This window comes from Hypanus sabinus, chromosome 4 (assembly GCF_030144855.1).
Source record: "Hypanus sabinus isolate sHypSab1 chromosome 4, sHypSab1.hap1, whole genome shotgun sequence".
Classification (NCBI taxonomy): Eukaryota; Metazoa; Chordata; class Chondrichthyes; order Myliobatiformes; family Dasyatidae; genus Hypanus; species Hypanus sabinus.
In genome coordinates, this window is record NC_082709.1 from 143,921,585 (window position 1) to 143,944,623 (window position 23,039).

General features: G+C 41.4%; 1 protein-coding gene across 1 annotated transcript in view; it reads right to left on the reverse strand.

Moving 5' to 3' along the window:
- Nucleotides 1-23,039, reverse strand: part of med14 (mediator complex subunit 14) — a 69,058-nt gene that overhangs the window by 16,847 nt on the left and 29,172 nt on the right. Inside the window, exons 15-23 of the mRNA XM_059968259.1 lie at nt 22,257-22,391; nt 17,666-17,742; nt 15,807-15,967; nt 13,442-13,588; nt 13,263-13,354; nt 11,379-11,531; nt 3,609-3,878; nt 1,352-1,489; nt 845-953 (exon numbers count right to left, since the gene is read on the reverse strand). Of these exons, the coding sequence (XP_059824242.1) occupies nt 845-953; nt 1,352-1,489; nt 3,609-3,878; nt 11,379-11,531; nt 13,263-13,354; nt 13,442-13,588; nt 15,807-15,967; nt 17,666-17,742; nt 22,257-22,391 (1,282 nt within the window). The remainder of the gene's footprint in view (nt 1-844; nt 954-1,351; nt 1,490-3,608; nt 3,879-11,378; nt 11,532-13,262; nt 13,355-13,441; nt 13,589-15,806; nt 15,968-17,665; nt 17,743-22,256; nt 22,392-23,039) is intronic.

Consider the following 23,039-nt stretch of genomic DNA (forward strand, 5'->3'; position numbering starts at 1 on the left):
GCCAAGTGTGCTGAATCTGTGGAATTCGTTACCACAGACTGCTGTGGAGGTCAGGCCATTGGGTGTATTTAAGGCGGAGATTCAAGTCAGGGTGTGAAATGTTATGGGAAGAAGATAAAAAAATGGGGTTGAAAGGGAAATGGATTAGTCATGGAGAAAAGCAGAGCAGACTTGAGGGCCAAAAAACCTAATACTGGTCCTATGTCTTATAGTCTTTATGTCATTAAAACTTTAACAACTATCTGTTCTGTGCCTTCATCCAAGTTATTTAAATATTGAGGGTCAAGCACCAATTCAAATGGCAAAGGACGTATTGCATCTTCTCAGGCAGGCAGATAAAAGATAAGTTTATGCTTTGTCATTTCCTGTTTGTCAGCTAATTTCCTTTCACAAAACATTGTCTTCTATACTGAGCTTTTTAATTTCCACAATAACCTTGGAGCCTGCATTGTCAAATACCTTCTAAAATTCTATGTATAACAGCATTAATTTAAAGATCAGTATATAACTCTAGGGAATTAATTAAAATAAGCTTTTTGTTGCTCATTTGCACAAACCTAATGCTCTAATTCACCCAATCAACCAGAAAGAGAAAAGAGTCAGCTAACTGGCTCCCTATGTGATTGCCTTGGAACCTGGTGTTTGCTTTTGTGTATTTTATGACTTACCTTGAGCATTGCATCTCTCAAGACTTCTCAAAATACATAAAAATTTGGTGTAGTCATCATTGCCATATAGCAATGCAAAATATTAATTTTCAATAGCAAGTGGCTATATGTTTTGCACCATAACAAGCTTTGATATTTAGAATTATTACATGTGGTGAACTGCACTCATTACTCACCAGGTGATTGTGTAGGCAGTATTTGTTGTGATGGAGTCACTGTATTGTGGTAGGATGTAGGCGGTGATGTCAGAGGATATGTTACTGTTGTACCAGATTTGGCAAAAGACTGGGGAAAGAGAAAAACAATTGTATTCAGCTTCAAGACAAATAGGATTTAATAATTTTTATATCAGATAAAGATGGTAAACCCAATGTTTTTCCCCTTTACAGAATGGCCTTTACCATTCTTAATTTTCCATGTGACAATAATAACTTAAGAGTAACCGCTTGATTAAGTACACGAAGGCACATATTATCTTCCCAACCATTTTCAAATATTAATATTGGGGTCGAACTAAATATAGCACCTCTATGGCCTTATATTGCTGATTAATTAATACAGCTAGTAACCATTCTCTTGCATAAGCTTTGCTTGTTTTGACTGCTCCATATTGGGTGTAGAAGGTATTTTAACCCACAAGTATGACCAACATACTTCATCCATGACTCAACATGCATACAAACCTGTTGTGGCTGTGACTGAAGCTGAGACATTAATGATTCTATCATGTCTCCACCAATAGGAGATGGTGGGTTGTCATCTTCATTCACTGATCGTCTACGTGCATCTTGGGTACTGTCTACAAACATGTTCAAAAAGGTCTGGAAAATGAGCAAAATTTAAATAATTCTTCTGTTGTATTGCACAAAGCAATAGATTATAAGAATATTAAGCTTTATGCACATGAAGTGTATCATAACAGGGTTGTTCATTGCTGTCACATTCTTTTTACAATGCAACCTTATTGCTTTAAATAAAGTTCTATCTGGATCAATTCATAATTTGCTAATAAAAGATCAAGAATTCCTTGGTACAGACTAGCAAATATATTTTTGTTTTACAAACTGATCATCTTTTAAAATAGTTTACTTCCCATAAAATAATAAAAACAATTCTAATTAATTCAGTATTGTTAACACAAAGAAGTGCTGCATTCAGAATTTAGTACATACAAGATCCATAGCAGGTTTGTATCTTTGAAGGAATGAATTGCTTAAGCCACCTTCAGTCGATACAGTGCCTATATAAAATATTCACCTTTGCCTTGAAGGTTTTCATGTTTTATTGTTTTACAATGTTGAATCACAGTGGATTTAATTTGGCTTTTTTTGACACTGATTAACAGAGCAAGACTTCCATGTCAAAGTGAAAACATATCTCTACAAAGTGATTTAAATTAATTACAAATATAAAACGCAAAATAATTGTGCAAGTATTCACCCCCCCCCCCCTTAACATGACACACCAAATATCACTGGTGCAGCCAATTGGTCTTAGAAGTCACATAATTCGTTAAACAGAGCATATGCAGTCAAGATGTTTGAACTGATTATATTAAAAGTACACCTGTATCTGGAATGTCCAACTGCTGCTGAGTCAGTATCCTGGCAAAAATTGCTCCATGAAGCCAAAAGAACACTCCAAACTCCTCAAAAAAGTTATTGAAAAACACAAGTCAGGAGATAGATACAAGAAAATTTTCAAGTTACTGAATATCCCTTGGAGTATAGTTTAATCAATCATCAATAAATGGAAAGAACATGGCACAGCTGTAAATCTGCCTACAGCAGGCTGTCCTCAAAAACTGAATGAACGTGTAAGAAGGACTAGTGAGGGAGGCCACCAAAAAATATGTGACAAATCTGGAGGAGTTATAAGTTTCAGTGGCTGAAATGGGAGAGACTGCGCATACAACTGATGCTTCACGAGTCGCAGCTTTATGGGAGAGAGGCAAAGAAAAAGCCATTGTTGAAAATCCTCATCTGAACTCTCAGCGAGTTTGCCTGAAGATATGTGGAAGACTCTGAAGCCAGCTGGAAGAAGGTTCTATAATCTGATGAAAACAAAATTGAGCTTTTTGGCCATCAAACTAAACACTATGTTTGGCATAAGCCAAACACTACTCATCATGAAAAACACACCATCCCTACTACAAAACATGGTGGTGGCTGTATCATGCTGTGGGGATGCTTCATGGCAGCAGGCACTGGAAGGCTTGTGAAAGTAGGGGGTAAAATATATGCAGCAAAATACAGGGAAATCCGAAAGGTAAACGTGATGCAGTCTACAAGAGAACTGTGACTTGGGAGAAGATTTGTTTTCCAGCAAGACAATGACCCCAAGCATAAAGCCAAAGCTGCACAAGAATGGCTTAAAAACAACAAAGTTAATGTCCTCGAGTGATCAAGTCAGAGTCCAGACCTTAATCCAATTGTGAATTTTTGGCAGGACTTGAAAATGGCTGTTCACTGACGATCCCATGCAATCTGACAGAGCTTGAGCAGTTTTGAAAAAAGAATGGGGAAATATTGCAGTGTCCAGATGTGCAAAGCTGATACAGACCTATCTACACAGACTCATGGCTGTAATTGCTGCCAAAGGTGCATTGACTAAATACTGACTTGAAGGGGGCGAATACTTCTGCAATTAATTATTTTGTGTTTTACATTTGTAATTAATTTAGATCACTTTGTAGCAATCCATTTTCATTTTGACATGGAAGAGTCTTTTCTGTTGATCAGTGTCAGAAAAACCAAATTAAATCCACTCTGAGTAAATGTTGCATAGCAATAAAACATGAAAACTTCAAAAGAGGTAAATACATTTAATAGGCACTGTAGTTGCACTGTTTTGATAGGAATAAAATGACCATACGTAAGTGCAATGTACTTAAAGATCACTACTGTTTAGTTCTCTTCAGCAATCTGATCAATGACAGACCTTTAAGCCTGGAGCCGGATGGAATCCTTCTACGATCTTACTGTTGTCAAAAAGACTGTAGGCACCATCACGGATAGCCACCACACCACGACTTTGACAGTAAATGTCAATACAGTACATATTACGGAAAGCAAGTCTGATGTGTGTGGGTGACTGTGGTAGTATTGAAAAACATTGATAGACTGTATTTGTTCGATGTGTAAGTCCCAGCATTGGCACTGTTGGGAGTTTATTGATGGCATTGAGTGGTGCTTGTGTATCATACAATATCTGTGGAGAGAAAACAAAATCAAGATTATATCTCTTCCACACATTTGAAACAGTTAACAAATTGTTGATTTGTACAGAAAAACACAACACAGCATCTGTATTTCTACAATTCAATAATACTGGGGACAATTCACTAACTGAACCAATGAGCTGAATTCTCGTGGTGACAATGACACAATAATTGCCTCAGTTACAAAACCATGAGAAGTTGGGAGTAGTAGCCAGATTACTCAAGTCGACTCTACTATTTAATAAAATTATGGCTGATACTCTACTCCACTTTCCCACATTAGCAGCAATATTTCTTGATTCCTTGGACATTTAAAGCATCCACAACCCTTTGGAGAATACTTGGAATAAAGCCATTTTGAATTAAAATAGAAGGAAATACAGACCATTATTGAATGCCATCTCAAAATCTATAATGATAGTTCCTAATGATGACTAGTTAGCATTACAGTTCAAGGTGGTCAGCAAGGACTGCACTGAAAAACAATTGACATGGCAGACCCATATCCTGAAGGGAAATTTAGATCTTTGCAAAATGAAGAGATTGGCTAAATTGATGTGAGGAACATTTCAAAACAGATGGTATTTTGTATTGCCACATGTGCAACAAAACAAAAAAAAATTCAGATTGATACTTTCTACCTCAATCATTACATGGTATGAATGCAACCATGTGAAATAGGACATGTATAACACTAACAATTTGCCATATTGTAAATTCTATCAAATTATTATTAACCTGGTTAAGTCATAACCAAAAATGGTATCAAATTACTGTGCTTTTTGTGACTCCTTCCTTCTGTTCTGTTGCTGCCCACTTACCCTCATCCAACGTAGAACTACTCAGTGCACAATTTTTAAAAAAATAAGTGAACTGTGAGATGCTTCATGAGATCAAACAAGAGTAGAGCTATAGTACCCAATGCTTGTGAGCAACTATTAAGTTAATGGGCAAAGACTGGAGGTGGTAGCACAATTACAGCACCTCATCATCTTCTTTCTTCACTACAGTTCAAGTTTACAATACATGGGTAAAACAGTTTGATCCTGTACTTTTATGTATAGATGTTTGGCTGAATTAATTTGATAGGAAGAGAAAGAAAGGCGATTGATATATTCAAAGCTATTAAGATCCAGATGATGTAGTGCATAAGAGGATAAAAGAAATCAATAGAAGTGAATGTGTAGTTGTGTAGCACACGTGTAAAGAGTAGAGTTAATATTTAGGGTCAAATACTATTTAACAGCTTGTGAAAAGAATATCTACGCTTGCTATTTATACAGACTTTAGAAAGCTTTTAATAATGGATGACTAAAAACTATGGAATTATTGATTCAGTGCAAAATTTAGGAACATAGCTGGAGACAAAGTACAGATATTGGACAAATACTAATTAGTAGTATGTGATTATGGTGTCCTGCAAAAATCTAATAATGAACAAGTAGGTGTTGGGATTCAGAGCCACACATTCATGGTTCAGTGGTTCCGTTTACTATCAGAGAATGTATATAGTATAGAATCTGAAATACTTAGTCTGCATAGACATCCACAAAAAAAGAACCCCAAAAGAATGAATGACAGAAAAATGTTAGAACCCCAAAGCCCCCATTTCCCCCCTCAGCTGTGCAAGTAGCAGCAAGCATCAACCTCGCCCCCACCCATTTCAGCAAAAAGCGTCAACACTCACTACCAAAGCCCGCAAAGAGAGACCATGATCTGCAGTCAATAAAAACTATTGTTTACCCGATAGTTCGACATGCCACAAGCTCTCACTCTCACTAACAAAGGTCAAAGAGATGTCACCCATTTCACAGCAAAAGGGAAGACTAACAGTTGCTGTTATGATGTTCAGATTTGACAATGACAAAATAGTAAAACATAGAGCAGTACAGTACTGTACAGGTCCTTCAACCCACTTTGTTATGCTGTGCTTTTAACTTTCTCCAAGATCAATTAAACCCTTTCATCCTACACAGCTCAAAATGCACTATTTTCTCTCATCTTGCATTCCAGACACTTACCCTCTCTGTAAACAGACCATCTCTGACATCTCCCTTAAACTCTCTTCCATTCACCTTAAAATAATGTCCTCTGGCGTTAGCCATTGTCATCCTTGGATAAAGTCACGGCCGTCTACTCTATCTATGCCTCTTATAATCTTACACACTTCTATCAAGTTGGCTCTACTCCTTGTTCACTCCAAAAAGAGAAACCCTAGCTCGAGCAACCTTTCCCCACAAGACATTTTCTCTAACCCATGTAGCATCCTGGTAAATCTCCTCTGCACCTTCTCTAATGTTTCTGCATCCTTTCTATAATGAAGCAACCAGAAATGAACGCAATACTCCAAGTGTGATCTCACCAGAGTTTTAGAGTTGCAACATTACCTCACAGCTCTTAAATTCAATCCCTCGACTACAAAAGGTCAATGCACCATACAGTTTCTTAAACACTGTCAACATACGTGGCAACTTTGAGGGATCTATGGATGTTGACCCCCAAGTTCCCTCTGTTCCTCCATACTGATAATAATTCTGCCATTAACCATGTATTCTGCCTTCAAGTTCAACCTATCAACGTGCATCACTTCACCCTTTTTCTGACTGAGCTCCATCTGCCACTTCGCAGACCAGCTCTGCATCCTGTCCTTGTCCAGTCATAACCTATGACAACCTTCTACACCCACCACCAAACCTCATGTCATCTGCAAACCTACTAACTCAACTTATCAAACTAATTTATAAAAATCACAAAGAGTAGGGTCCCAAAACAGATACCCGCAGAACACCACTAGTCACTGATCTCCAGGCAGAATATGCTCCATTTACTACAACTCCATGCCTTCTGTAGGCTAGCCAATTCCAAACACATGTTCGTGCTCATGGAATGCCCATGCCCAGTTTTGGGTCCCTTATCTCAAAAAGGATGTGTTGTCATTGGAGACAGTCCTGACAGTGTTCACAAGGATGATTCTGAGAATAAAGGAGTTAACATCTGAACAGTGTTTGACAACTTTGGGACTGTGCTCGCTGGAATTTAGAAGAATGCAGGGGGATCTCATTGGAACCTATCGAACTTTGAAAGGACTAGATGAGGTGAATGAGGAGAGAATGTTTCCTCTGGTAGGGGTATCCAGAACTAGAGGGCACAGCATCAAAATTGAGGGGCAACCTTTTAGAACAGAAGTAAGGAGGAATATTTGTAGCCAAAGAATGGTGAATCTGTGGAATGCTCTGCCACAGGCTGCAGTGGAGGCCAAGTACATGAGTATATTCAAAATGAAAGTTGATATATTCCTGACTGGTCAGGGCATCAAGGGATACGGTAAGAGGGCAGGTTGAATGGGAGCTGGGATCAGCCATGATGAAATGGTGGAGCAGACTCGATGGACTGAATGGCCTAATTCTGCTCCGTCTTTGTGGTCTTATGGAATAGTGCCTCATGATTCCTGAATGAGGGTCCATGAGGAACCCTGTCAAATGTCTTAGTAGAATCTATATACACCACAGCCACTACTCTACCTTCATCAATTTGTTTCGTCACTTCCTCAAAAAAGTCAATCAGACTCGTGAGGCACGAGTTGCCCCTCAGAGAGCCACGCTGACTATTTCTGATAAGACTATGCTTCTCTCAAGGCTCAAAAATCCTGTCTCTAAGAATCCTCTCCATTATTTTGCCCACCACTGGTGTAAGACTCACTGGTCTATCATTCCCAGGATAATCCCAGGATTTGTTACGTGAACAAAGATGCAACAGGTTATGGTCTTTTAAGAGACTCCCGGACAGGCATATGGAGCTCAGATAAATAGAGGGCTATAGGTAACCCTAGATAATTTCTAAATAAGTACATGTTTGGCACAGCATTGTGGGCCAAAGGGCCTGTACTGTTCTGTAGCTTTTCTATGTTTTTATTTGCCATCATCCAATCTTCCAGTACTATTCCTGTGGCCAGTGAGGATGCTGATTATTGTCAACGTCCCAACAATCTCTTCCCTTGCTTCCCGTAGTAATCTGGAATGTATACTGCTTGGCCTGGGACTTAACTATCCTAATGTTCTTCAAAGGTTCCAGTACTGCCTCTTCTTAACCTCAGCATGCTCCAGCACAATAGTCTGTTTAGTCTATTCTACACTGACCTCACATTCATCAAGGTCCCTCTCACTGATGAATACTGAAGCAAGGTATCAGTTAATGATCTCCCCCACTTCCTCCTACTCCAGGCACATGTTCCTCCCTTTATCCCCGAGCAGTCCTAAGCTCCTTCTTGGCGCCAAGTTATGAATGGAGTCGAAAACACGGCGCCGCCAGGCTGTCGGGACGACGGGACGGGGCTGGCCGGTGGCGACGTCACAGAGAAGGGTCCCCTCACCAGGGCCTGCAGGGGAGGTCCTGGAGCTGCAAACCGGAGACTGCGGTTCTGTAACTCGGAATCTCCTCATCCGCCTGCTGCGCCTCTGCCAGTGCCTCAAAGTCTACCCCTTGGGAAAGGGCATGAACGGTAGGGCGAGAGAGCACATCCGCCACGACATTGTCCTTACCCGAGACGTGCCGGACATCCGTCGTGTATTCAGAGATGTAGGATAGGTGGCGTTGCTGGCAGGATGACCAGGGGTCGGATGCTTTCGTAAACGCAAAGGTAAGCGGTTTGTGGTCCGTGAACGCGGTGAAGGGCCGACCTTCTAGGAAGTACCTGAAATGCCGGATTGCCAGGTAGAGCGCCAACAGTTCCCGGTCGAAAGCACTGTACTTGAGCTCGGGCGGCCGCAGGTGTTTGCTGAAAAACGCCAGGGGTTGCCAGCAACCTGCGATGAGTTGCTCCAGCACCCCACCGACTGCCGTGTTTGATGCGTCCACTGTGAGGGCGGTAGGGGCGTCCATTCTGGGATGTACTAGCATTGCGGCGTTCGCCAAAGCTTCCTTCGTTTGAACGAAAGCGGCGGCAGACTCCTCGTCCCAGGTAATGTCCTTGCTCGGACCCGACATCAGGGCGAACAGGGGGCGCATGATCCGTGCAGCTGAAGGGAGGAAGCGGTGGTAGAAATTGACCATACCTACGAATTCCTGAAGGCCTTTGATCGTGGTGGGTCGGGGGAAGTGGCGGACCGCATCTACCTTAGCCGGCAGAGGGGTTGCCCCGTCTTTAGTAATCCTGTGGCCCAGGAAGTCAATGGTATCGAGTCCGAACTGGCATTTGGCGGGGTTGATTGTAAGACCGTACTCACTCAGTCGGGCGCAGAGTTGACGGAGGTGGGACAGATGCTCCTGACGACTGCTGCTGGCTATGAGGATGTCGCCCAAATAGATGAACGCGAAGTCCAGGTCCCGTCCCACCGCGTCCATTAACCGCTGGAACGTCTGTGCGGCATTCTTCAGGCCGAACGGCATGCGGAGGAACTCGAAAAGGCCAAACGGGGTGATGAGAGCCGTTTTGGGGACTTCGTCAGGATGCATCGGGATTTGATGGTACCCTCGGACTAAGTCTACCTTGGAGAAGATCCGTGTGCCGTGCAGGTTTGCTGCAAAGTCCTGAATGTGCGGCACAGGGTAGCGGTCCGGTGTGGTAGCCTAGTTCAGCCTGCGGTAGTCGCCGCACGATTTCCAGCCTCCCGTCGCTTTGGGCACCATGTGCAGGGGGGAGGCCCATGGGCTGTCGGACCGCCGGATGATCCCCAATTCCTCCATCCTCTGGAACTCCTCCTTCGCCAGTTGGAGCTTGTCCCGGGGAAGCCGCCGAGCGCGGGCGTGGAGGGGTGGTCCCTGGGTCGGGATGTGGTGCTGTACGCCGTGTCGGGGCATGGCCGCTGTGAACTGCTGTGCCAGAACCGATGGGAAATCCGCCAGGACCCTGGTGAAGTCGTTGTCGGACAGCGTGAGGGGCTGGCAACTGGGCTGCACCCAGGGAGAACGTCTGAAAGGTCTCGGCGTGTACCAGTCTCTTCCTGGGCAGGTCGACCAGTAGGCTGTGAGCCCGCAAAAAATCCGCACCCAGAAGCGGTTGGGCTATGGCGGCCAGTGTAAAGTCCCACGTGAACTGGCTGGAGCCGAACTGTAGCTGCACCTGACGGGTGCCATAGGTCCTTACTGTGCTGCCGTTCACGGCCCTCAGGGGGGGACCCGGTGCCCTGCTGCAGGAGTCGTAACTCGTCGGAGGTAAAACGCTGATCTCGGCACCAGCATAAACCAAAAACCGGCGTCCCGACCTTCTATCCCACACATACAGGAGGCTATCCCGATGGCCAGCCGCCGTAGCCATCAGCGGTGGCTGGCCCTGGCGTTTCCCGGGAACTTGCAGGGTGGGCGACAACGGCGGGCTTCTGCGCCCCACCGCTGGTGGTAGAAGCACCAGTGTTCCTTGGACCGGGGGTTGGCGGGCTCTGCGGCCGGGCCTGGACTAGTTTGCTGCTGGGAGCGTGGCTGGGAAATCTGTGCGATGGACGCCCCGCTCACCTTTTTGGCGTTCCACAGCAAGTCCGCCTGGGCTGCCACCTTCCGGGGGTCACTGAAATCCGCGTCGGACAGCAGCAGGCGTATGTCCTCGGGCAGCTGCTCCAGGAATGCCTGCTCAAACATGAGGCAGGGTGTGTGTCCGTCGGCCAGAGACAACATCTCATTCATTAAAGCCGATGGAGGTCTGTCGCCCAAGCCATCCAGGTGCAGTAAACGGGCAGTCTGCTCGCGCTGTGAGAGTCCGAAAGTCCTTTGAATTCCGTGTACTTGCCGTCTGCCGGGGGCGACTGTACGAACTCCGCCACCTGGGCCGCTGTGTCCTGGTCGAGGGAGCTCACCATGTAGTAGTAGCGGGTGTCTTCTGAGGTGATCTGGCGAACGTGGAATTGGGCTTCGGCTTGCTGGAACCATAGGTTCGGTCGCTGTGTCCAGAAACCCGGCAGTTTCAACGAAACCACATGAACAGAGGCGGCGTCGGTCATTTCTGGTCCAAAAATCGTTTGGACCATCGGGGTCACCAATTGTAGCGGTGTGCTACACGCAGCGCTAAAATTACGACACGGAGTCGGTAACTGCAGTTGAAGGAAAAAACTTTATTCGAAATCCTCAGCCTCACTTTTAAGCCTCCCTCAACATGCCCCCCCCCCCCGTGGCGCAGAGGCTCCAAAGCTCTGTGCTCGCAAACCCCTGTAGGCTATCTAATTGTGAGCCGGTTCGGATGTGCCAGGAAATGGGTCGCCACAATATCTGCCAATGAAACCTTCAGGTCTTTCCCAATATGGAATGTGTATTATTTCAAAAAAAAAGAATCCTATTACTTTGTATCCTGCCTTTAGTATCAGTTGTTAAACAATTATCGGCCAGTACTAGAACCACTCAAATCCCACTGTTTTATACCAGTTCATGCTATGTAATTAACATTAACTGCTAATAATAGCTGAACTTACAGTTTCCAACATTCCACAATAACATTGTTAAAGAAAGCTGGAAGCATAACAAGCTTTCTTAAATAGATAGATAGATAAATAAATAAATGCAAGTACCTGTAGTAACTGTACAACATTTGGTGATTTGTTGAACATTTCTTGAAGCTGATGGAGAATGATGTTGTGGCAGTTACTGCAGCCAGAATTTGGACCTACAGTTCCTAATGATATATGGAACCTCTGATGAGTGGGATTCCATTGGATAGTTATCTGAAATGCAAAAGGATTCAAGATTGTTTAATTTAATTTCCAGTACACAAGAGTACAGGAGAACAAAGTAATTGTTACTCCAGATCCGATACAGCACAAAAAATACATAATATAAATACATAAGATAGCTTCTAAATATAGGGCATTTTTTTTTATGTACTTAAAGTAACGCTAGGCACAGGAGTGTCCGTACATAAGGTGACTCTGACAGGTATAGTACTGGTAGTTGGGGACATGGTGGTTGGGTTTGTGGGTGGAGGTGTTGATCAGCCTTATTGCTTAAGGAAAATAACAGCTTTTGTGTCTGATGGTACTAGCGTAAATGCTATGTAGCCTCCTCCCTGATGGGAGTGAGACAAACAATACATGAGCAGGATATTTCTGGCCATTTTCTGACACCTTTTCTGTATATATGTTTTTGATGGCAGGTATGCAAACAATGTTGATGTGTCAGGCAGTTGTGACCACCTGTTTGTAGAGCCTTTCTGACACCACAGTGCAATTTCTGTACCAAGCAGTGATGCAGTATGTTAGGATGATTTCTACTGCGCATCTGTCGAAGGTCATGAGTATTGATGAACATAGTCCAGCTCTCTTCAGCCTCCTCAAAAAGAAGAGGCATCGATGAGCTTTCTTGATTGCATAGGATGTGTTCTGGAACCATGAGAAGTTGTGTCAGATATGCACTCCCAGAAGTTTGAAACCGCTTGCAGTTTCCATGGCTAAGCTGCTGGTGTAAAGAGGGGTGTAAGTGGTGCGAATTCTCCTTAAGTCGATAACCTTCTCCTTTGTCTTGTTAACATTCAAAAAAGGTTATTTGCTTGGCACCAGGCCTCAAGCTCTTCCACCTCCTCTCTGTAGGTCATCTCCTCGTTGTTGATGATGAAACCCACTATTGTCCTGTCATCGGTGAACTTGACAACGTGTTTACACAGGTGTTTGGCTGTGCAGTCATGTGTGAGCAGAGTGTACAGCAATAGGCTCAGCACACATCCCTGGAGAGCTAAAGTGTTGAGGATGATGGGGAGAGAGGTGCAGCTTGAACATCTGAGGTCCGTCGGTAAGGAAGTCCACACCCACTTGCACTATGGTGAATTTAGTCCGAGGAGTAGGAGTTTGTTCACCAAGGTCTGTGAGACGACAGTGTTGAATACTGAACTGAAATCCAGAAAGAGCATTCTGCCATAGTGTCAAAGATTCAAAGTGCATTTATTACCAATGAATGTCTAGATTATACAACCTCGAGATTTGTTTATTTAATAGGCAGTCACAAAGCAAGAAATCCGAAAGAACCCAATTAAAAAAAGACAAACTCCCAGTTATCACAGAGAAACAAAACAAAATAAAACAAGCAAACAATAGAAGTGACAACAGCATTCCGACCCAAATTGAGTCCTCAGATCCAAATCCCCAGAGTAGACCCAAAGCCCCGGTATTCAGTTCACCATATTAGCAGGGTCAGTGTTCATGTTTTCTAGGTGTATCAGGGGCAGTGCATGACAGATGCTATGGACCTATGGCATCTGTCATAGGGCAATTCACTTGGTAAGAATATTGGTGAGTGTCCAGTGTGACAGGAATAAAAGCAGCAACACTTTTGTACTTTATATATAAAATTCATTGCTTACATATGATTTACAAAGGACGTTAAATGTTGCCACAGTAAATAATCTAATATGTATTTACAAGATTACAACACAGTCAACAAAACAAAATGTTTACTGTACTTACCGAGCTGCCCTTTGTGGCTCCATAGCAAATGATAAGTTTGCGGTAATTATAGACACGTATCTCTGAGAAGTGATTAAGATGGGATGGTATTTCTAAAAGACGAATTGTTATTGGATTATTTCTCAATTTACTGTTGAAATTATTTCATATGAATAAAAGTTTGAAATTATGGCAAGTACCTGGCAAGGAACGTGCAAAATCTAGAACACAGTCATAGAGCTTGGCTATACTATTCCATTCATTCAGGAATGCCTCAACTACCTTGCGACCTCCAACAGGTTCTGATAATAAGCTTTCATATGTCAGATAGACGTGACGTGTTGAACCTTGAGACAAAGGAAATCATCACGTTGGAAGTTGATTACATTTTTATTTTAATCAATAAATGTCAAGAATTCACATTAGCTGTGATAAACATTATACTTGACATCATGCATATGGCAATTAAACATATTAATACCCAAACTGTCTCAGAGCATCATACATAGAGAACTAAATACGGAAACATCTGTAAAGACATTTTAATATTTGATTCACATAACAGATATTTACTGTCTATCCACTATAAATGCTAGATATCAAATATATTAGATTTTTATATTATACATATTTACTAGGTGGGATTGTACCACCAAATACATCTTTAACCCCCCTCCTTTCTCTGCTTTCTGCAGGGATTGCGCCCTTCGTGACTTGTCCCTTTCCACTAATCACCATCCTGGCACGTATCCCTGTAAGTGGCCAAAGTGTTACACCTGCCCATTCTCCTCCTACCTCACCTCTGTTCAGAGCCCCAAACAGTCCTTCCAGGTGAGGCAACACTTCATCTGTGAATCTGCTGGGGTTGTCTATTGTGTCCAATGCTCCCAATGTGCCCTCTCCACATCGGTGAGATTGAATTGGGGGAACGCTTCGTCAAACACCTCTATCTGTCAAAAGCAGTGGCTCAACATTTAAATTCTGATTCCCATTCCCATTCCAACACACCAGTCCATGGCCTCCTTGTGTGCCATGATGAGGCCATCCTCAGGATGGAGGAGCAACACTTTATATTCTGTCTGGTTAGTCTCCAACCTGATGGTATGAAAATCGCTTTCACCTTCCAGTACAAAAAAATTCCTTTCTTCCTCCCCTCTTCTATTTTCCACTAGCCTTTTACCTCGTCTCTACCTGACTATGACCTCCTCCTCCTCCCCTTTCTCCTATAGTCCACTCTCCTCTCTGATCAGATTCCTTCTTCTCCACCACTTTACCTTTCCACCAGGCTTCACCTAGCACCTGCTAGCTATCCTTCTTCCTCTCCCTCCACCTTTTTATTCTGGCATCTTCCTTTTCAGTCCTGAAGGAGATCGGCCTGAAACATTGACTGTTCATCTCCACGGATATTGCCTGATTTTGTATATGTTGCTTGTGTTTCTGGTATCTGCAGAATCTCTTGTGTTTATGATTTATACCTACAACTCCAGATTCAAATTACATCAATGATATGTACATATATTAGCTTATGTGATAATGTTTTTGCCTTTATAAAACAATAAGTCTGTGAAATATAGTTTATGTAACCTAACACCTTAAATCCAGAAGGTCTCTCTTCATTCTAGGATCTGCTTGGTCCTCTGCCTTCAAGGTGAACATTTGCTATCTGGTAAACAGCAGACCACCTTGCTCTTATGCTGCAGAATTCATCCCAACTTTATCTTCAACTAATACTATTCCACATCCTTAATTTGGCTTTTTAAAGACTCTGCAATTACCTAACTATACTGAAGCACTGTTCATTTTATTTTAAAGTGCTTTATTGACAAAAAAAGTTCCACATTTAAAATATGTTGTACATTTCTCAGTAACCCATGTTCAACTATATTTGTATGCATTCTGCCAAGTAAACAGTTTTAGAGCAAAACATTTCTCATAAATTTTCAAGATTTCCAGGGCCTTCATGGATTTAGTTTGGTTTCATTAGATTTTTCAAGTGCATTGAATCCATTTTAAACTTGGAGGTGAATAAAACTTCGAAAATGAAATCTGCAACATCAGGCAAAGTGACTTTTTCTGCCGAACATCTGTAACATTGGCTGAGCTTGTTTGTTTCCCCACCCCACCCTTCCGGTTTTCCAATTGGGACTGGAGGACATGCCCAGCCTGACCTGCAGGTTATGTCTTTCTGCTTCAAATTTCAGAGCTCCCACATTTTTTGTCTATGTTCTTACACTAACTGCTCCTATTCATTCATTGACCAGATAACCTTGTTTACAGCTTATCCCCATGGTCCCCAGATTTACCCTTTCAGAGACACTGCTTGCCCTATAGTATAAACTTGTTTCCTCTCCAGCTGGGGAAATACACAATCTGTTTCTCTTCCCAAGTATTCAGCTTGATCTGCTGGGGATTCCCAGCATTTTCTGGAAATGCATGAGGTAATGGGAACCTCTCGATTCAAAGAGCTTTCTGGAAAAAAGTAAACTTTGAGAAAATCAAACCAAAATTAAATGGATTTGGATGTAGTATAGACAAAGTTAACAAAAGAACTAGGAAGTAGCTAACCTTGCTCTTTGGCTGAAGTGCTGTTAAGAGGGCAATTGGCAAAAACCAATTCTGCTACCCATGTCCGATTATTTCTTCCTTGCAATCGGAAAGTGCAATCCAACAAAGATCGGTCTAAGGCCTTCTGTGTCTCTTCACTGACACTTGTACATATAGGAATCCTTGGAAACATTTAAAAAACACATTTGGCTTCAAAAAGTTTTAAGTATGTTAGGTACAACATAATAATTATAAAATGAAAAAAAAAGCTGAGATAAATGTTGGGGAGAACTGGCAAGACAAAGAGGCCAAATACAAAATGCTAACCTGATGATTTGCAACATTAAATAAAGAAATCGTAGCAGTCTAAGACAGTACAACTTTATGGAATGAAGAAAATGAAATTATTGGCAAAATATATTACTCTTCAATGTAAAATTTTAGTATAAATTTACTACAAAAAACAAAGTTTTGTGTTCACAACCAAACAGCAAACATGGCCTAGACATTTACTGATCGAAGGACAATTCACGTTGGTGGGAAAGAAGCCTCCCATTTCAGTCTCACAAGTGTTCTTGAAGGATTCAGCCAGAATACAGTCACAGAATGCAATCCTGATACAAGCATGCTCTTTACCTGAGATTTGCACTGAGCTACGCATTCTAAAATCTGTTTCAGTGTTGATCCTTATTAAGTATAGAATTCAATGTGTTGAAGTGACTGCTCTCAACCATAATGAGAAGTCTGAATTATTGATCCTCATTTAAGATCATACACGAATGATCTGGGCCCACGATACTAGTTATTCCATTGGCAAGAATTTCATGTGGTCATGATGAAATCTGGTTCTTTTCAAACTTTAATTCTGATCTGTATTTCATTACAGATAAAGTGAGACAGATTTGAAGAAATGAACAAAGTGGCTGCAGCTGCTATCAAGCAACGACGATTTAAAAGAGAAAATGAAACTCTGAAAAGCCCATCACTGTTCAGATTTGAGAGCAATTTGAACTGAAGTAAGGTGTATTATATTGGGATACTTCCAGAACACAACATTTCTTTTAAAATAACCAAACAAAATTCGTAATGATTTGCATCAAATAGGACCATCTAACCTGCTTTGGACAAGATTTTTTTGCAGAATAATATACAATTTTAATTTTCATTGCGTATTTTCAATCTAAAAGTCTTTAATGATTTGGATTTAAATACCTGGGAATAGTTCATCAATCAAAACACTGATTATTAATTTTCTCTTGGAGATGTTTGATTCCCTGCCCATAAGATTTTTAAGGAACGTGCATTGTGACTGCCTAACCTCTACTCACAGACCAAGGAGTCAAATGAAGATCTTCAAAGACTTGCATGCACATTCGGTAAAGTTATCTGAAAGCTGATGAATGACTGATATCCAGTGTGCATAACACTAGAACATGCTTGTTAAATACAAATCTATTCAATTTATAATAAAATACAATAGTAAATGCACTATTTAATGTTCACATTGTGACCCAGAGTAAATACTGCCAACTTTAATTTTAATGTTTATTTGAATACAAAATCTTCCTAACAACGGACCATGTTTCATCTTTTTTTCTTCATTTGTCTTGTATTATTTTCTCTGTATTCTCTGTATGTAGGTGCCTGTAATGCTGCTGCAGGCAAATTTCTCATTGTACCTGTATGTCACCATACCTGGGCATGTTGCAATAAATTCAACTTTGGTTAATTGTTCAGCTAGAAGATGATTCAAGGTGGATACACAATGCTCCCTCTTCCACTGAGTTATTAACAAAGCAAATCGAAGTAATACAGTGCAGATAATATGCCTTATTTCACCAATGCTGAAAGGAGGAGTATAGTTACTTTGGAAAAATTACCTCAGTATGCGTATAGCATGACTGCAGCTATCTCTCTCCACTTGAACTCCTTGATGAGGAATCTCCATAGCAGAAAGCTTTAAAACAACAGATCCACTTAGGAACTCAAATGGTTTTGTTTTGAAAACATAATTGCAGCAGAAACAATCAATATGTCTGGGTCAAACAAAACTAAATATTTCAGTACAGATTTATAGATGCAGAAATGAACACAGACCTAACTTTAATTAACTTTACGTTAATTGTTGCAGTGTTCAGCTCCACACTAAAAGTAGCATTAAATGGATTGAAAAACACATAGCATTGATTCACCAATACAAGAACAAGGCATTCTTTGAAAATTTTCATCTTTCCTGTAAATTCACAGGTTGTTGGGGGCATTTGGTTAAATTATGAATAATAATTGAACATTAAATAGAAACAGTTCCAGTGATATCAAGGCAAGTGGGAAGGGAACATAAATAAGGTTAAAAGATAAAATGTTTAGAACAGGCTACAAAGATTTGAAATAATTTAAGTTATGAATAAATGGACTCAGAAACACAAACATTTAAGATTGGATTTGATAGATGGAAGAAATAAACAAAAGGACTATTGTAACAGGTGATCTTGTGAAATTAGAATCAATGAATGCACGGAAAACAAACTGAAATTCAAATGAAAACCTCTTCTATTTCTTTCTCACACATTCTGCTTAAATTGCTGAGTACTTTCAGTATCTGCATTCCTTAGCTTTGTGACTGTGTAACTTGGTACAGCAATTCAAAATGGCTCAAAATCAAGTCAACTGCCTGATTTATGCAGCTTCACGTTACACTGTCAAAATAGAAAGTTTTCAAAGATATAGCTGTCTTAAGAGAAACAGCTGATCAATTAACCAGATCAATTTGGTGTCAAATCCCTCAATGATCTATAGAGCATACATCATTGTATGCTTTTTTTGTAACTTAAACACATCTTCAGTGCCACAAATTTCCTGAATATTCAGGAAATATTCCTGAATTTCCAAGATATCCTGAAGTGGGAGGGTGAAGAGCCAGAGGTCGTGGTACATGTAGGTACCAATGACATAGGAAGGAAAGGGGAAGAGGTCCTGAAACGAGAGTATAGGGAGTTAGGAAGGCAGTTAAGAAGGACTGCAAAGGTAGTAATCTCGGGATTACTGCCTGTGCCACGCGACAGTGAGAGTAGGAATAGAATTAGGTGGAGGATGAATGCGTGGCTGTGGGATTGGAGCAGGGGGCAGGGATTCAAGTTTCTGGATCATTGGGACCTCTTCTGGGGCAGGAGTGACCTGTTCAAGAAGGACGGGTTACACTTGAATCGTGGGGGGACCAATATCCTAGCGGGGAGGTTTGCTAGGGCTACAGGGCGGACTTTAAACTAGTAAGATGGGGGGGGGGGGAGACTATTTGAGGAGTCTATGGGAGAGGAGGTTAGTTCACCAGTGGAGCAAGTAAATAGACAGTGTGTGAGGGAGGAAAGGCAGGTGATGGAGAAGGGATGCGCTCAGCCCAAAGATGTAGGGGAGAAGAAAGAAAAGGATGATAAATTTGAATGCATTGTTAGGGATGGAAAGAGAGGAGGAGATGGAGAGTATCTTAAATGTATCTATTTTAATGCTAGGAGCATCGTAAGAAAGGTGGATGAGCTTAAAGCGTGGATTGATACCTGGAATTATGATGTTGTAGCTATTAGTGAAACATGGTTGCAGGAAGGGTGTGATTGGCAACTAAATATTCCTGGATTTAGTTGCTTCAGGTGTGATAGAGTAGGAGGGGCCAGAGGAGGAGGTGTTGCATTGCTTGTCCGAGAAAATCTTATGGCGGTGCTTTGGAAGGATAGATTAGAGAGCTCCTCTAGGGAGGCCATTTGGGTGGAATTGAAGAATGGGAAAGGTGCAGTAACACTGATAGGAGTGTATTATAGGCCACCTAATGGGGCGCGTGAGTTGGAAGAGCAAATGTGTAAGGAGATAGCAGATATTTGTAGTAAACACAAGGTGGTGATTGTGGGAGATTTTAATTTTCCACACGTAGACTGGGAAGCTCATTCTGTAAAAGGGCTGGATGGTTTAGAGTTTGTGAAATGTGTGCAGGATAGTTTTTTGCAACAATACATAGAAGTACCGACTAGAGATGGGGCAGTGTTGGATCTCCTGTTAGGGAATGCGATAGGTCAGCTGACAGATGTATGTGTTGGGGAGCACTTCGGGTCCAGTGATCACAATAGCATTAGCTTCAATATAATTATGGAGAAGGACAGGACTGGACCTAGAGTTGAGATTTTTGATTGGAGAAAGGCTAACTTTGAGGGGATGCGAAGGGATTTAGAGAGAGTGGATTGGGTCAAGTTGTTTTATGGGAAAGATGTAATAGAGAAATGGAGGTCATTTAAGGGTGAAATTATGAGGGTACAGAATCTTTATGTTCCTGTTAGGGTGAAAGGAAAGGTTAAAGGTTTGAGAGCACCATGGTTTTCAAGGGATATTAGAAATTTGGTTCAGAAAAAGAGGGATTCTACAATAGATATAGGCAGCATGGAGTAAAGGAATTGCTCAAGGAATATAAAGAATATAAAAGGAATCTTAAGAAAGAGATTAGAAAAGCTAAAAGAAGATACGAGGTTGGTTTGGCAAATAAGGTGAAAGTAAATCCGAAAGGTTTCTACAGTTATATTAAAAGCAAGAGGATAGTGAGGGATAAAATTGGCCCCTTAGAGAATCAGAGTGGTCAGCTATGTGTGGAACCGAAGGAGATGGGAGAGATTTTGAATGATTTCTTCTCTTCGGTATTCACTAAGGAGAAGGATATTGAATTGTCTAAGGTGTGGGAAACAAGTAAGGAAGTTATGGAACCTATGACAATTAAAGAGGTGGAGGTACTGGCGCTTTAAAGAAATTTAAAAGTGGATAAATCTCCGGGTCCTGACAGGATATTCCCCAGGACCTTGAGGGAAGTTTGTGTAGAAATAGCAGGAGCTCTGACGGAGATCTTTAATATGTCATTAGAAACGGGGATTGTGCCGGAGGATTGGCGTATTGCTCATGTGGTTCCATTGTTTAAAAAGGGTTCTAGAAGGAAGCCTAGCAATTATAGACCTATCAGTTTGACATCAGTGGTGGGTAAATTAATGGAAAGTATTCTTAGAGATAGTATTTATAATTATCTGGATAGACAGGATCTGATTAGAAGTAGCCAGCATGGATTTGTGCGTGGAAGGTCATGTTTGACAAACCTTATTGAATTTTTTGAAGAAGTTACGAGGAATGTTGACGAGGGTAAGGCAGTGGATGTAGTCTATATGGACTTCAGCAAAGCCTTTGACAAAGTTCCACATGGAAGGTTAGTTAAGAAGGTTCAGTCGTTAGGTATTAATGCTGGAGTAATAAAATGGATTCAACAGTGGCTAGATGGGAGATGCCAGAGAGTAGTGGTGGATAATTGTTTATCGGGATGGAGGCCGGTGACTAGCGGGGTGCCTCAGGGATCTGTTTTGAGCCCAATGTTGTTTGTAATATACATAAATGATCTGGATGATGGGGTGGTAAATTGGATTAGTAAGTATGCCGATGATACTAAGGTAGGAGGTGTTGTGGATAATGAGGTGGATTTTCAAAGCTTGCAGGGAGATTTATGCCGGTTAGAAGAATGGGCTGAACGTTGGCAGATGGAGTTTAATGCTGAGAAGTGTGAGGTTCTACATTTTGGCAGGAATAATCCAAATAGAACATACAGAGTAAATGGTAGGGCATTGAGGAATGCAGACGAACAGAGAGATCTAGGAATAACTGTGCATAGTTCCATAGTGGAGTCTCATGTAGATAGGGTGGTGAAGAGGGCTTTTGGAACACTGGCCTTTATAAATCAAAGCATTGAGTACAGAAGTTGGGATGTAATGCTAAAGTTGTACAAGGCATTGGTAAGGCCAAATTTGGAATATTGTGTGCAGTTCTGGTCACCGAATTATAGAAAAGATATCAATAAATTAGAGAGAGTGCAGAGACGATTTACTAGGATGTTACCTGGGTTTCAGCAATTAAGTTACAGAGAAAGGTTGAACAAGTTAGGTCTCTATTCATTGGAGCGTAGAAGGTTGAGGGGGGATTTGATCGAGGTATTTAAAATTTTGAGAGGGATAGATAGAGTTGACGTGAACAGGCTGTTTCCATTGAGAGTAGGGGAGATTCAAACTAGAGGACATGATTTGAGAGTTAGGGGGCAGAAGTTAAGGGAAACACGAGGGGGTATTTCTTTACTCAAAGAGTGATAGCTGTGTGGAATGAGCTTCCTGTAGAAGTAGTAGAGGCCAGTTCAGTTGTGTCATTTAAGGTAAAAGTGGATAGGTATATGGACAGGAAAGGAGTGGAGGGTTATGGGTTGAGTGCGGGTAGGTGGGACTAGGTGAGATTAAGGGTTCGGCACGGACTAGGAGGGCCAAGATGGCCTGTTTCCGTGATGTGATTGTTATATGGTTATATGGTTATATATGTTGAAGTTGTATAAGATGTTGGTGATACATAATTTAAAATTTACTGTAAACTTGTAACGAAAATAACTGCAAGGAGAGAAGAAATTTTAAATCTTCTTACCTCACAACGAAGTCCAATGAAGGGCATGTTTGTGTCACACATTGCTACAAGGTGCGCTAGGACCTTATTAAAGGCACACACTTCCCCTGTTCTCTTCGGTTTTTTCGGTTCTGTAGGTCCTTGATCAGCCAACAGCTATAATTTAAACATATCTATCAATTATCAAAGGATTTAAGAACAAAATCATGCTTGCTTCCAAAGGCAAACCTGAGTAAACCACTGGTTTGCAGCCAGAAAAAACACAATAAATTATGTTATTAAGTATTTGTTAAGTATCAGCTTAAGTATTTGTTATCGAATGGCTCTAAAGATCAGAACCTTTGGTAAAAGATCTACCATGTTACAATGCAGGAAACACTGAACACAGTTTGCATGTCAATCATTTTTAATACAAGGTAGTCTTAAGTCTATCATGTTAAGTTGTTGACTTATTAAGCAAGGATGAAGTTCTTCTGAACTTTTGAAAACCACAGTCTAATCTTCAAGTGTTTTGCATGGGGAAAACATAAGGTGTGCAGTTCCACAATCATAAAATCCTTGTTCGTTCCAACCCCATTAAATCTGGATGTTACACTGACAGTGAGGAAAAGCATTTTGCACAATAGACAGAATGAGCTCAAAACGTTGGCAATGCAAATGTACAGTAATGCTTCTCTCACATCAGCATCATCAACGACAGCTACCCATTTGATTCCTATCCCTCCCCATAGAACCTATTTGGTGAATTAACATTTGCTAAGATCAAAATATCTTCCTTTAAGTCCCTCATCTGATTGCACCCCA